Source organism: Barbus barbus (genome assembly GCF_936440315.1).
Source record: "Barbus barbus genome assembly, chromosome: 38".
NCBI lineage: Eukaryota > Metazoa > Chordata > Actinopteri > Cypriniformes > Cyprinidae > Barbus > Barbus barbus.
In genome coordinates this window covers 24,207,934-24,222,839 of record NC_136716.1, presented here as the reverse complement: position 1 = coordinate 24,222,839, position 14,906 = coordinate 24,207,934, and the positions used below count along the sequence as shown (strand labels likewise).

Sequence of the window (14,906 nt, the reverse complement as noted above, 5' to 3'; positions counted from 1 at the left end):
CCTAATTTAAACTATTAATACAAACCATCAAAGTATCTGAAATAACACTGGGACAGAATGCAAATTTAATATGCATATATCTGGATTACCTGCAACATTTGCCAAATGTGCACACTGTACAGAATACTATATCAAAAAATGCAATGCACTCAACTCAGCCTTCCTTTATATATATATTAGGCTATGCAGTATGCATACTATGGAATGTATAGAATGTATGTAGGCCTATGCAATTGCATGCTATAGAAGTAATAAGAATAGTATGCTGGTATGCTATTCCAAACATAGTCTGTGTGTGTGTGTGTGTGTGTGTTTGTTTGTGTAAATGTATAACTACCTAGCAAGCACATAGCAAGGCTTTTATATCAGATTATTTTAAAACTCTAGGCAAATCTTTATCAATCTAACATTTGTCCCTAGTTCTTTTCTGTTTCTTTCTTTGTTCCGTAGCTGAAGTACGTTAAGCTGTTAATCTTCTCAAATTGTGTTCGAGCTGCAAACTTCTCATCAGATCAATAGTTCAATCCAGTGGGACGGCTGTGAACCAATGATACGAATGATTCTTTTAAATGAACTATTGAGTGAGAGAGAGCATGAAGGACAGAGTGTGTGTGTGTTTAGTACGGATGTATGTGGAACAGTATGGATGGATGTTGGAGTGGATGTATTTAGCTCCTGCAGTCTTATATTTTTAGGGCTTTGTCACAAAGGCTTTGTTTTTCACTCCCACACACACTAACACATGTACACTCAAGAACCAAAGCTGTGTATTTATTGCTTTAAACCTACACTCGCATCCATCTTCACTCATCAGACCAAACACTCCTGAATTGTGTGTGTGTTAATTAATATCTAATGAGCTGCACCTGTGAGACTAATGCGCTGTGACTGGTATTCCCTATTGCACACACACACACACACACACACACACATGTTGGTTTTTGTGGTTTATGGGGACTCTCCATAGGCGTAATGGTTTTTATACTGAACAAACTGTGTGTGTTATTGCCCTACACCTAAACTTAGCCCTCACAGGAGACTTTGTGCATTTTTAGATTAAAAAAAAAAACACCATTTAGTATGTTTTTTAAGCCTTTTGAATTACGGGGACATAGGCAGTGTCCTCATAAACCACCTTCATATTGTAATACCTCTGTCATACCCATGTCATTATACAAATTTGTGTCCTCATAAACCACATAAACATGCACACACACACACACACACACACACAAACACAAATATAAATAGGCATTTGAAGGTTTCTATATTTCTGAAAATAAATGACCTCACCTACAGACAAGTGAGAAATTTGGTGGATGCAGGTTGAAAACATGAAAACAAAGCTTGTACAATAACAGTATGTTATCAAGTAAACATAAATATGTCTATTTGTTCATCCCTCGTTGTATATGAAAAACAAGCTGGAATCTACAGAACCTCTCAACCTGATTAAAGTCCGGGGGCTTCTTCTTTTTCTTTTCCAAGCAAAAAGGCAGAATGCGGCGATCTATCAGACCAGCCAATTACCATCATTATCCTCAAGCTCTTCTTCAGTCGCACACTAAACATCGACCACTGCATCGATCAGAAGGACATTCTCGTTTGGAAAACGACTCTGAAAGATTTAGACTCCCTGCTCTGAGAATCTTAAACAAAAGAGTATGAAGAGAAAGAGCAAATCTAGTCGAATTTAATGTGAACCTCGTGTCATGCATGCTGAGAAGTTACTAATAGAGATAGATAGATAGATGAAAGAACGAACATATGATAGACGGATGGACAAATGATAATGAGACGCTTAGTAAAAACATAGCAACTCCCCACAACACTCTTGCATCATGGCAGTTGTCTCTTTAATCTCAGTGGTGAAAGAGGCACTTTGTTTCATGAATCCACTTTTAACTGTAGCAGAGAGTTGAGGGCATCTCCTCCAGTCCATCTGCGTCTCTCCTCTTCAGCTCCAGCGTTCTCTCTCTCTCCGGGCGGATGAGGGTTAGGCAGGTGCATCAGACACAGTGCCTCTGTTGTGAGCCCTCTCACTGATCTGTCTATCCTCTCCTCTCAGTCACTATCTATCCTCTCCTCCGTCTCCTCAGTCTCTTTAAACAGGTGCGTACAAATCCTCTCCCTGGCAGCCAAAACACACCCTGTGCCAAACATCCCAGACACTCAGACCAAGAAAAAAAACAAGAAATATCACATTTTCCAGCTCTTTCCCAGACTGCTGTTCAGAGGTTTCTCAGCACACACACATAATCAAATAATAATCATAATAAAGAATAATCAAACTTTGAATGGGCATTGATGAATAGCTCATAATCCAGCATCTAATCAATCATTCCACACCACAGCGCCGTCTGAAGACTGCAGACAAATTGGATTATGTGCCTTAGCCTCAAAACAATTAATGAGTTTCACAGCATTTCTTTGGTTTTTTGATTTCGCATCAAGGCAGCTTCAGAGTCTCATCTTTTTCCTGCTCTGATCTTCACAGCGTCTTTGTTGTTGTGATGAGTCATTGTTGGCTGTGGTATTGACAAAGGCACTACAAAAATCAAACAACTTTCTCATCTGCTCAGATAAATGAGACGACATACTGCCCTGCATGTTTATTAGGAGACTCTCTGACGTTAATGTTTTAAAGCGGTGAAAAATCCATACGCACAAAATCACCTCCATGTTTTCACTGGTTTATAATGCAATGAAGTCAGAGCTCGTGTAAACAGAATACTGTGATTATGTTAATGCAATCATGCTTAGAGTCAGAGTATCCATGAAACAGTACTGCGGTATAACCATAGCAACGGAGGTCTTTTGTGAGTGCCTCTCCTTTTCTCCTGGGAAATGACAGAAAGGTCAAATAATTTTTCTCACCCTTCAATCAACTGAAAATACTCAGCTAGTGAGAATATCACAAATACACAGTGGGATTCTCCACTGTCACAATTTAATTTTAGGTTATAGCATCTAGACAACACACTTACAGGCTGCGTTCCAACACCTAGTGAGCTGCCTACATAGGCAGAAATTTTAGGCGCACACTTAAATCAAAGTGTGAAAATTTAGGCATTTAATCATGTTCCCTTCTCACACACTCTTAAAAATAAAGATTCCAAAAGCAATGTCACAGAAGAACCATTTTTATTTCCCCAAAGAATCCTTCTTTTTCTTAATGTAAAGAACATTTTAATCTAGAGACTTTCTTCTTTTGTGCATTGGAAGGGTTCATGGAGGTTAAAGGCTCTTCACGGAACCTTCAAAAGGCAATAAGAACTTTTATTTTTAAGAGTTTACTGTACTGTAGATGTAAACGCATGTTAATTTCCCACACATTCTTCAAAGTCAGTCAATGACAAATAAAAGAATGAATGAAAAGCAAATGAATTCATGTGGGTTTCACACGGTTTTGAAAATCTCATGCCACATTCAACTAAGCCTTGATTCAGTGACTCCTCAAATGTCAAGTGATGTGAAAGCATTAACAGCATCCTTGAACACATATAAGTGTACAGATCTTTGTCATCACTTTCAAAAAGCTTTTAAAAAATATTTTTGGGAAGTTTTTCAAACGCACTTTACAAATACCATGCATTTTTGAATAATGAATATGGCCATGTTTTATAACTACAACTTGAAATAACATTGCCATGACATAAAAACATCAAATTATTTGAAATTTTACAGACTCACTGAACTTGATGTACATTCATGGAGTCTTCATGGGTTTTCTGTGAAATCCTTTCCTGTTTTTAGGGTTCACCATGCAGTTCCTGGCAGCAAAACGGCTTCCTGCACATTCACTGACCTTGATTTCGTGGACAAAAGTTTTTCAAATATTAATACTTTAAAACCAAACTGCTTCTATCATTTTTAAGAAATAAAAATGAGGGATACCAAAATACTTAGAAACACCATGAGACGGCTTGTGGCAGAACATTTTAAAGAGCTTAAATGTTGACAAGACTCATTTTTAGCAAAAGTATTTGGCTAAACTTATCACAGAAAAAAAAAAAAAATTAAAATATTGATGACTTCACTATATCTTATTGTGTATGTGTATATATACACCATTCTAAAATTCAGAGTAAGAACTTTTGAAGCAAATAATTTAATTCATCAAGTATGCATTAAACTGAAAATGACAGTAAAAATATTTGTTACAAAATATTTCTATTTCAAATAAATGCTGTTCTTTCGAATTTTCTATTCATCAAACAATTCTTGAGTTTCTTGAGCACCAAAGCAGCATTAGAATAAATTCTTAAGGATCGTATAACACTAAAGACTGGAGTAACAATGCTGAAAATGCAGCTAAAAAAGTACATTAAATACCTTTGAAATTAAGCATTTAATTAAAATTATAGTAGTGTTTCACACTGTTTTCTTTCAAAATTCAATAAATAAACATTTAAAAAATAGTTAAAAATAAAGTAACAACCCCAGAGTTTTAGTGTATATACTGTATATAAACACATTTTAATTAAAAAAATATATAGAACCGCTCCAGTCAAGCCATTGTCACATCACCGGTTCCAGGAACCAGCCTTATAGTGAAAATTGATCTTAGAGTTTAGAGGTTTTTCTTAGAATCCAGACGACAACAAACAACATCTCTCTTCAGAAGGAAATACTCGTTAAGAACCTCTTGTTCTGTTCAACCAGACCTCTGTTTCTCCTTGAAGCTCGACACACACACACACACACACACCACTTTGCATCTTTGATCCGAGCCTCTTGTTGGCCCATCACGTTTTCCTCCTTGGATCAAAGCGCACATTGAGAGACTTGGACAGAGTCCATCACACACATAGTCAATAAGCATTTGCAGCAATTACTCTGCTCTCCAGAATGAAGTGCCAGAAGACACCTGAGCCCTCACCTTCAACTAATCACTGTAAGGATTAGCCCTTATTTTAATTTAGCTTTTAGGGAATCTATTCTTAATCTTAAGATTCGATATTGATATGATATCAGTCAAAACGTATAATTGCTAAGGTTTTAACGACTTATCCAGCAAATCGTTAAATTCAGTATTTTAACAATTTTGTTGATCTTATTCGTGGCCAACGATAAAACAAATAGTACTTTATCAAGATTCATGAGCATAGGTAATGTTAACGCGATCTTTGGCAAATAGTTTAAGGCTTGAAAATCACACCAGACACAAGCTTTCTTAATAAATCAAAGTTTATTTGCTACTCTACAACACTACTAAGCTAAAATAACACAAAACAGAATACGTACACACATAATGACTTGTTTTGATCTGAAGAGAGTTTAAGGTTCTAATGCTCGTTTCCAAGAATGCTCTAACTTCAACCTGAGGGAGTCACAAGCGAGGAACTTTACTATCTTTACTCTTAAAGATGAATGCATCCAGTTTCCAGCAGAATCAATGAGGAGCCGAAGTTTCAAACAGCGCGCGAGCAAACCGAAGTTGGGTGTCTGTCTTTATTGGCTGAATTCAGTCTGCCCCTTTTTCTGTTTGATCCAATCACAAGTGTTTCTGTAGGGCGGAGCCCCGCCCCCCTCGGCTCAGTTTTCCGTGCATAAATCCTTTGCTGAGTTATTTTATAGAATGAAGAACATATCCTAGCAGATTCCTATAAGTGTTTTAATCATACATTATGATGAGAAAGGTACATTTTCATCTACACCAAATTATTGCTGACGCAACTAGCTTTCATTCAAAATCAAACACCAAGTATTTTGCATACCCAAAGTGCATATATCAATTTTATCTATTACGCGGTTAAGGCATAGATTAAACGATCCTAAATTCAAAATAATTACACCAAGCATGTGAAACTAAACAATAGTGATCGGGAAAAATTAGACATCAAGAGATTACAACAATACCATAGATTCCAATAACACAGCAAGCTTAATTTAATGAAATACAACCTGAACATATATTGTAAATATATTGCTTTTGGGTATATTGCTTTAATAGCAGAAGCGATTATTATTTGTCCTTTTGGGAACACTTATAAAGGTCCGATCTTCTTTGTTCTGCCAATAGGAAGAAAAGGTGCATTTCTCTGCTGGGGAGAAACGGGAGGTCATGGGAATGTCACTCTGGATGGAGATCTGGTGATTTTCTTAGCTCGGACGTCTGTTGTAAAACCATCATCTTTGTTGATACCATCATTGAATTACTGATCAGGAGATATCAGGGAGGGTCTGTGCTGGAGCCGTTCCAGATGCCACATGCTTTGTACTGTTGATTATGCGACTTTTATTTATGGTAAACCGGTCAGGAACAACATTGAAGGTTCTGTTCTAAATCCAGATGTTCCCTCAAATTTATCCTGGTTTTTAGAGGTCTCCTGAGATAAGGAGATTTAGGGCAGGAAATCGGCCAGCCAGTCAAATACAGATGCTGGAAGTCTTAACTCCTGCTAAGGAATGTGCTGTCTTGAAATTATTTTGTGTGTGTGTCCCGGTCTACTAGGCACTACATCACTCTAAATCTGCTAAGGACCAATGTTAGAAGAATTGTACTAATGTGATTATTAAAGGTCCGTTCACACCAAGAATGACAACTATGCTAAACCAATAAATTGCAAATTAATTGCAGGGATATTTCAGAGAACTTAGTGGAGCAACCTCATCTCAGGATGGAGGACATGTCCAGTTGTCCAATATGCATATGCAGACCTGCTGGCTCGCTCCAGTCAAAAGCTGCAGCATCATTGAAGAAACTCAACCTAAAACACTCAAACGATTTTTAAATATGTTACTATGGTAACAGGCGAGTTCCGTATTCTCAACTGAGGTCGAGAAAAACAATATTTGGCTTTCTGGCGCGCAGAGGGATGATTTGGCATTCACATTGAAATTCAGCCTGCTCGATCTCTGAAGAACAAAATTAACAGCAAAACAGAGTAATAGATGGAAAACAGAAAATGCAGCAACAGGATCTGACAGATTGCAATGTGGGCAATATTATGTTTTCTTCACAAGATGAAGATCAATCTCCTACTGCTTTCATACACATTCCGGATATTCAATAAGACTAGATTTAAAAGAGGACTGTCCTCAGTTTCTCTTGCTCCAAGACCACATATAGTGATCATTTCAAATGCAATTCACAAACCCATTTATGACATAAACAGGATGTTCAATGAGAAACTGTAGAATGAGACTGGATTTTATTAATTAGGAGGTGATATGGGGAAAAAAAATAAAAGGGGAAGTTGGCCTCTATATAGTGTAAATGGGGTATATTTTTGATTGCATGTTAACTTCACCTGCCACCAAATATAGTCAGAAGCAAAGGGAAAACATGTAATTGCTTGTAGTTGCCATGGAGGAAATTTAATGCATGAACTTTATTGTCGATGTATGTTTCAGTTTAAGCACACATCCTTGCACCGTGATCTGGTCTTGTGAGGTTGTGTAAACTGGGAATTTCCGAGATCTTTAAATGTGCAAACACTGGACCCATCAGTCTGAAGTAATGTATCCATCTGAGAATATTACAGATTTAATCATTTCCGTCATCATGATGTTATTCCACACAATTGCTGCAAAACAAACTTTTCCCCCTGACATATTTGGCTATTGGCAACAATTTTGATGAATGCACTGTTTAAAACCATGGATATTTTCTGTGGCACACTTAATTTCTTGTAAAGTTTGTATTTTTGTTTTAAGAATTTATATGCATGCGAGTAAAAACACATGCCAATGCTGTCATTAGACCTTAGGTTGTATTTAATCCAGAATATTCCTTTAAATCTGTCATGGGAGACTTTATAATGGAGGTCTTGCTTTTGTTTTTGCTGTTTTTTTAAGTCATTAACATTCATGGTGCTCAAAATTAGAAGCTGTCACACTTGTCAAAGGGCTTCTGTTACAGCGTCATTTCCTTTGGAAAGTCATTTTGAGTATTAAGTCTAATATCTACATGACATGAGTGACATCCTATGACTCTGAAATCTTGCTCATTTTAAACCCTATTAAACCAAGATTTTCAAGAAATCTGCCACATTTCTTTAGAGAATTTCTTAACACCAAATTAGATTTAAAAAATTGAAATGAGTATATCATTGCTAAATACATAGTTTGAATGAATTCGAATTTGAAAAGTCTCTTATGCTCACCCAGGCTTGCATTTATTTGATGAAAAAAATTCAGTAAAAATAGTGAAATATTTGTTTTAATGTCAATTATTCCTGTGATGCAAAGCTGCATTTTCAGCATCATTACTCCAGTCTTCAGTGTCACATGATCCTTCAGAAATCATTCTAATATGCTTTTCATTTACTTTTAATTTTAGATTTCTTTGATAAATGGCATTTCTGTGAAATGAAAATCTTCTGTCGCATCTGTAGCTTTATTGACACTTTGGATCAGCTTAATACATCCCTGCTAAATCAAAGTATTCATTTCTTATAAATTCTCAGAAATTCAGTCACTTGATCACACAATAAAACACAACTCATTAGTTCACATATAATAACCTGGGCTTTATTGTCTGATTCATGTTTGGATTTTCACATCTTTTTTCACTTATTCAATATTTTGTTCTTCTATTTTCCATATTTTTTTTCTTTTTTGCCTCCATCCAGATCAGACTAGAAAAGCCCTGGAGGAGGATGATTCAGTTCAGCCAGTGGACTGGGCATCAGAGATCCCAGCTCCAGACAAGTGTGTACCGCAGGACTGCGGTCTTGAGCCGGAGCATCCTCTTCACAGAAGAGATTGAGCAGGACATTCCCAAAGGAAGGCACAACCTTTAACTTGTGTTTTTTCAGGCTTTGAAGTAGTCCAGAGTCTGCTGGATTAATGCGTTTAGAGAAGGCCAAGGAGATGACGTTCATTTGGCATCCACTTGTTTTCTCCTCCTTGGTATTGAATGAAGTCATTAAACCGGAATGACGACTCAGATGGGCGCTTATCGGCCGTTGCGCATTACGTTTAGCAACAAAGAATGAAGTCTTCCGTTAACGAAGCGCAAAAGACGCTTCACCACAAGAACTAAAAAAAAAAAAAAAAACTAACAGAACGACAGAAATGCAAAACAAGATAAACTATAATATAAAAACGGGGACAAAACCAAACAGTTTCCATCGTATGAAAAAGGAACGGAATTTATACAAAAAGCAGCAATATATCAACTTAAAGAAAAAAGAAACAATAGTGCTTAGTTGACCGGAAGCATTGGAAGCTCCCAAAGTGAAGACTCCATCCCTTGTTTGTCTGTTATTTTTTGGGATGATAAAAATGGAAGATTCCTTTAACCACCCCCCCATTAACCCCTGAACCTAAAGGGCGTCGAACCCCGACACGTCCCATTCCTCCCAGAAGAGGAGGGGAAAATGAATAAAATAAAAACAGAACGGGAGAAAAAAAAATTATTGCATGATACGTCAATGTTCAATCCGGTTCACAGCGTAAATCAGTCGAACTTGAAAACAGGGTGAAATTTAGGAATCGGCAGCTAAACACTTACAACACCACAGGAAACAACTGAGGGACACAGTGTACGAAATAAAAGAAAATAACAAACAGAAAACAAATAATTGTAAACACAGCACAATAAATAGGTAGAACAGCAGGTTTCCTCACCATGCACATGACTATTCACACACTCAACGTTTACCTCACACACTCCCCCTCATTCACTTTTACTCTTTTTGATTCCCTAAGTGCAAAACATCAACTCAACAGTTCTGTATTCAAGTAGCGTATATACAAGGGTGATGGTGGTGGTGGGCTTTTACAAATATGTAGTTTTTGTACATCAAATATTAGCCATATTCATAATTTACACATCACTTTTCTTAACAGAAACAAAGCATAAAAAAAAAAAAAAAAAAAAAACAGGGGCAAAAATAAAGATAAACAAGAGATTAAATTTTCTGTCACTTTCAGACGGTCGCTGTGGAAACCCGCTGTCCTTTTGCTTCCCCGAACCCAATTGGTGCACAGCACCAGAAGACTGGACTGGACGGGGAAAAAAGAACGGCACCCAGGCAGCGGTCACTACGTCACCTCCATGGCCACTGTGTTCTCTGCTATACTATTGAGGGACTGCTTTTCCTGCTCGTGATTCTCCCTGTAAACAAACATGTTACGGATCAATAACCAGATAAACACTCCAATAAAAAGTTATGTACTTGCACAACTCAAGCAACGTTCCAACATTGCTTATTCATATGCATGCAATGATGAGACAGCAGTAAAGCAACCACAGATTTATCATTTTCTTGCATTATATTTCATTTATAGCCATTCAAATTTAAAGACTTAAATGTGACACTGATGTAGAGCCTGAAGTCATTTTTCATGCTTTAAGTCTTTAAAACCTGGATAGTTGTTGTAACGAATATTTGCAAAAAAAAAACAAACAAAAAAAACTAACTATACTGCTATTTGCCAAATATGAATTAATCTACCGTTACTAAATATAGCTACTTAATGTTACTGCTGCTAAATGTAGTTTAAAAACATTGCAAAAAATGCTGGATTGTTAGTTATAATACAATTATTTAGAAACAAAATATTTGTGGAAAATAGTGCTCGATTGTCACGGTTTACTAAATATAGTAAAACTTGCAAAAACACTGGACTGTTATTGTTAATACAATATGAATTTTTTTTTTTTTTTTACAAAAAAAACAATGCTTGATTAAAACTGCTTACTAAATAGTTAAACGCAAAATTACAATTTGATTGTTACAGTTAAATACAGTAAAAGATTTGTAAACAAATGCTGTATTGTTATAACAAATATTTGTTACAAATAATGCTGGACTGTTCGGGTTATAATAAAAAATGATTTGCAAACTAAATGTCACTGTTTGCTAAATATATAACATTTGCAAACTAAATATTTTAAATTTGAAGTACTAGTTTATTACCGTTTTCTAAAAATATTTCCAAACAAAAACAAAAAAATGAAATAAAAGATGCTGGATTATAGGGCTGGACAATTTTTCAGATTAATTTAAATGTAATGTTTCACCACAATTTTATCTTTTAGAAATCGTGATTTTAAAAAGAAATAATACCAAACGTTAGAATTTATAGAAAAACCATATAGTTGTATTTTTACCATGGTATTGAGGTGCTGTGTGTGTGGTTTTAATTGTGTTTATCATGATTTAAATGTATGCTACTATGGGAGATCATATGCTTAATTAAAAAAAAAGAAAACTTGGTCAGAATAAATTTAACCATATAATGTTACTGATTTTAAAAAAGGAACAAAAATTGACCTCTGCATCCTAACTCAAGCTACTATCAAGTGTGCATGCAGAAACTAAGAAATACATTTTTCTATTTAGATATTTATTTTATGGAAAATTAGCAAATGGAGCAAAATTCTGGCTTTAAACTTTAAAGAAATGAAGATTTGACATTTATCGTGATAATTATCGATATTGGCTGATATGAAAAAATTATCATGATACTTTTTTTTTGCCCATATCACCCAGCCCTAATGTTGACATTACATTGTGGTGCACTTGGAATAGAATTTTCTTTAAATAGAGGGTTAATAAAGAAGTTACTTGAATCATGTTGTAGTTACCTTTTCCAGTTGACTAGTAAAAAAAAAAAAAAAAAACATTATTTTGCTAAATCGCCCAGCCCTACTGTATTGTTACTAACTTTAAACATAAAACACTTCCAAAAAAAAAATGCTATTCTTATATACTTATATACCCAGTGTTGGCTTTGGGGAGCTGACAGTTGCTGGCAGCGGCGAGCTTCAAGGCAGCGGGTGGCACGTTGCTGAGATTTCTGGGAAGGTGTCGGGCATTGAGACTGGTGATAGAGGGTGTGGTGACGCTGAGTCGTAGGTTGTTGCCGATCAGGACCTGGGAGGTGGAGTTGGCGGTGTTGTTGCCATGATTACCTATAGGGTTGTGAACAGTGTGGGTGGAGCTTGTGTTAGAGTTGCTAGTGGAGGACAGGAAGGTGGGCGGGGCAGCGGTCAATGTTGGTTGGCTAGTGAGGACCGAAGCAGAGGATGTGGCAGAGATGCTCAATCCCTTGTAAACTCCTGTAAAACAAACAATAATCAGTTGAAAACAATATAATTACAAGATGAGCAAATGCAAAAGATTTAGTTTGTCCAAAACACAAACCTGAAGCTTGGACGACCCCGTTGACTCCACCTCCTACTCCGTCTTCTTTGACCTTTAGGGTCAAAAACTGGTCAGAGGTCATGAGTGCAGAGGCGGCAAATTGGGCACTGACTGAGTCCAGCGTCTTGGACACAAGAGACTGAGGACACAGCAGGAGAATGTTACACAAGCCATCAGACTTCCAGACACGAGTGACACTTGTGTGTCTCCATTACACACCTGACTTGAGCCGATATCATTGGCCTGTTGTTGTATCTGCTCCAGCTGCTGTTTCTGCATGAGGGTCAGCTGTTCTTGATGCTGCTGATACTGCTCAGCCGTGAACGCTGGAATACAAAACAGAAATATTATACATCTGACATACAGAGTCATAATCTCACAGCGTTACTTGTTCAATGAAAGAGACTAGAAATCTTAAAGAGTTGGGTGTTATGCAACAGATACACAGAAATGCCTTTTCAAAGTTGGTGAAAGTCACTATATTTTGCTGAAATATTACAAAACATTTGTTTACAATAACGTGCACAGGGTCAAAATCAGCAAACAGGGTCCATTTTTTAGTTCTTTCCATTCAAACTAGCTAAGAATAAACCAATCAAATCAATATATTCTCTCAATGCAATGCGGACCATTTTAGTTACTGAAACGATAGCATTATAAAGGTTTCTCATCAAAAAGAGAACAATAAGTGAGCTGCAACCATGCAGATGATATTAAAAACTGGAGCGATACACATGAAACAGGAGAATAGACTGCATCATTTGCAAACGCTGTGCTCTGAATGGGTTTCATTTAATGCTGGACGTGTTCAATGAGATTTTATGAAAAGCTGCAGCTGCGCTTCTGATGAACATTTGCTTCTCCTGGTTTATTGCTTTCCTTTGTCAACGATGACCCAAACGTCGTAATCAATTTTTCCCCATTTAAATATTTTGTAATATGAAATTATTCACTAGTCAAGTGTTGGCAGACATTTATAGTCTTATGTGGAGTTGGGAAACTGAGAATCAGTCGCACTTAAAACACTAAAATAACGGCTCAGTAATACTTCTGCACCCATGTGAACCAAACACTCCTAAAACATTGACAAAATGTTGTTCTAATCCAGAGGTGCCCAAATTTATGCCAAAAAAAAAAAAAAACTGCCTGATTTAAGCTAAAGCAATATATGATAAAGCCTAACAATTTATAGCAATTTAAATATAAAACTTGAGAAACTAATTGTATTTTTTTGCATTACCTCTGTATTTCTTTTTTCACATGTAAAATATTTGATATATAAATAAATACAAAAACACCACAAACACTAAATATAAATTTGTAAGAATTACAATAAAATATAATAAAAATAATACAATAAATTAAGAAAATGTATACATTGGAAAAGCCACTACGTATATTGCTCTTACTATACAAATCCAAACAGAGATTTTTGGCCATAATGCTTCATCTCCATATTTCATCAACTTCACATTCCAAGCGTGAGGAGTTAAAAGCTAGTTAAAAAGTTAAACTCTTAAACATCTCAACCCTTGCACTGCTCCACTGTGTACAGCAGACACCATATTAAACCAGAGGAATTATACACAGCTTCCTTAAAAATCTTCCCCAAGTCATTTAAACAGCCTACCGAGTAGTTACCCCTACAGAAACGGGCACTAGCAATGAAGGGCTGAAAATATCATTCCCAAGCATCTCTGCAGCAAACACTGAGCTTTTTCAATTATAATAACTGTCAATCATTTCATGTTTATTTCCAGACTTCATTGACGATGCTGAATTAAACATGAGCAAACAAACAGTTCCAGCACTTCGCATGCACACTAGTGTGCGAGTCCACTCACCTACTGCGGGTGGTCCCGTGCCTGCTGTTCTGCCCAGTGTACTGCCACCTGGCCCTGCGCCGCCCCTCACTAACCCCCTAAACGGTCTCCGTGACAGCGGATCTCCTACGCCTGTTTGGCAGGTTAGTGTCCGTGGTTTAAAGTGCCTCCAGCGGCACGCTTTGATATTTCGGAGGATCTGCCTCAGGTCTGAATACGTGGTATGAGAGGAAGAAGAGGATGAGGACTGTGATGAAGAGGATGAGGTAACGGTCTGGGAAGTGGTTTCCGGATGGAGAGAAGCAGGAAAGGAGAAGTCCGACTCTGAATCAGAGTCCAGACTTTGGAATAGTCCATTTAAATCCGAATAGGCTCGGTCCAGAAGAAACCTGAGGAACAGATTAAATATGATTAAGTAAACACAAAGTACAATTCAAGAAGTCAGTCAGAACGAGACCGAATCACATAAGGACTTGCACTCACCTGCCACCCCGTCCCACCCGACGCCGTGCCAACCCGACACAGCGGCGGGGAATGGTGAGAGTGGTGAGGGAGTACCGAAACCGTGGGTCACATGACCCTCCTTCTGTTTCTCCAGACCAGGGCCAATCGCCGCTCTGATCCAAACGGGGCTACGGGAACAACACAAACCAAATGAGAATGTGACAGAAAATTGTAAATGAAAGAGTACAGAGAAAAGAGTAAATAAAACAGGAATTGAACAATGGACTGTGACTTGGTGAAAGTGTTGGATACTTGTTTGTAGAGATGCACCGATTGCAATTTTCTTGGCCGATTCTGATTTTTTGGAAGTGTGACCTGCCGATACCGATTTTTGCCGATTCCGATTTTCTTTCAAAGAACTATAATTGACAGCATATACAAGCAAAAATCTATGCAGATTTCAACGAAAAATTATTTACATAATAAAATAAATTATTAAACATTACAATTCCCCCAATCTGGACTAAATTACAGA

At 37.0% G+C, this 14,906-nt stretch overlaps 1 protein-coding gene across 2 annotated transcripts in view; it reads right to left on the bottom strand.

Annotated features, from left to right (window-relative positions):
• Positions 1 to 8,454: 8,454 nt before the first annotated feature.
• LOC306857875 (enhancer of polycomb homolog 1-like) overlaps positions 8,455 to 14,906 on the bottom strand; it is a 37,863-nt gene continuing 31,411 nt past the window's right edge. For both annotated transcript variants that reach the window (XM_079398137.1, XM_079398136.1), the window contains exons 9-14: positions 14,411 to 14,559; positions 13,949 to 14,316; positions 12,324 to 12,430; positions 12,105 to 12,243; positions 11,680 to 12,019; positions 8,455 to 10,069 (exon numbers count right to left, since the gene is read on the bottom strand). In XM_079398137.1, the coding sequence (XP_079254263.1) occupies positions 9,997 to 10,069; positions 11,680 to 12,019; positions 12,105 to 12,243; positions 12,324 to 12,430; positions 13,949 to 14,316; positions 14,411 to 14,559 (1,176 nt within the window). In that variant the 3' untranslated portion in view covers positions 8,455 to 9,996. The remainder of the gene's footprint in view (positions 10,070 to 11,679; positions 12,020 to 12,104; positions 12,244 to 12,323; positions 12,431 to 13,948; positions 14,317 to 14,410; positions 14,560 to 14,906) is intronic.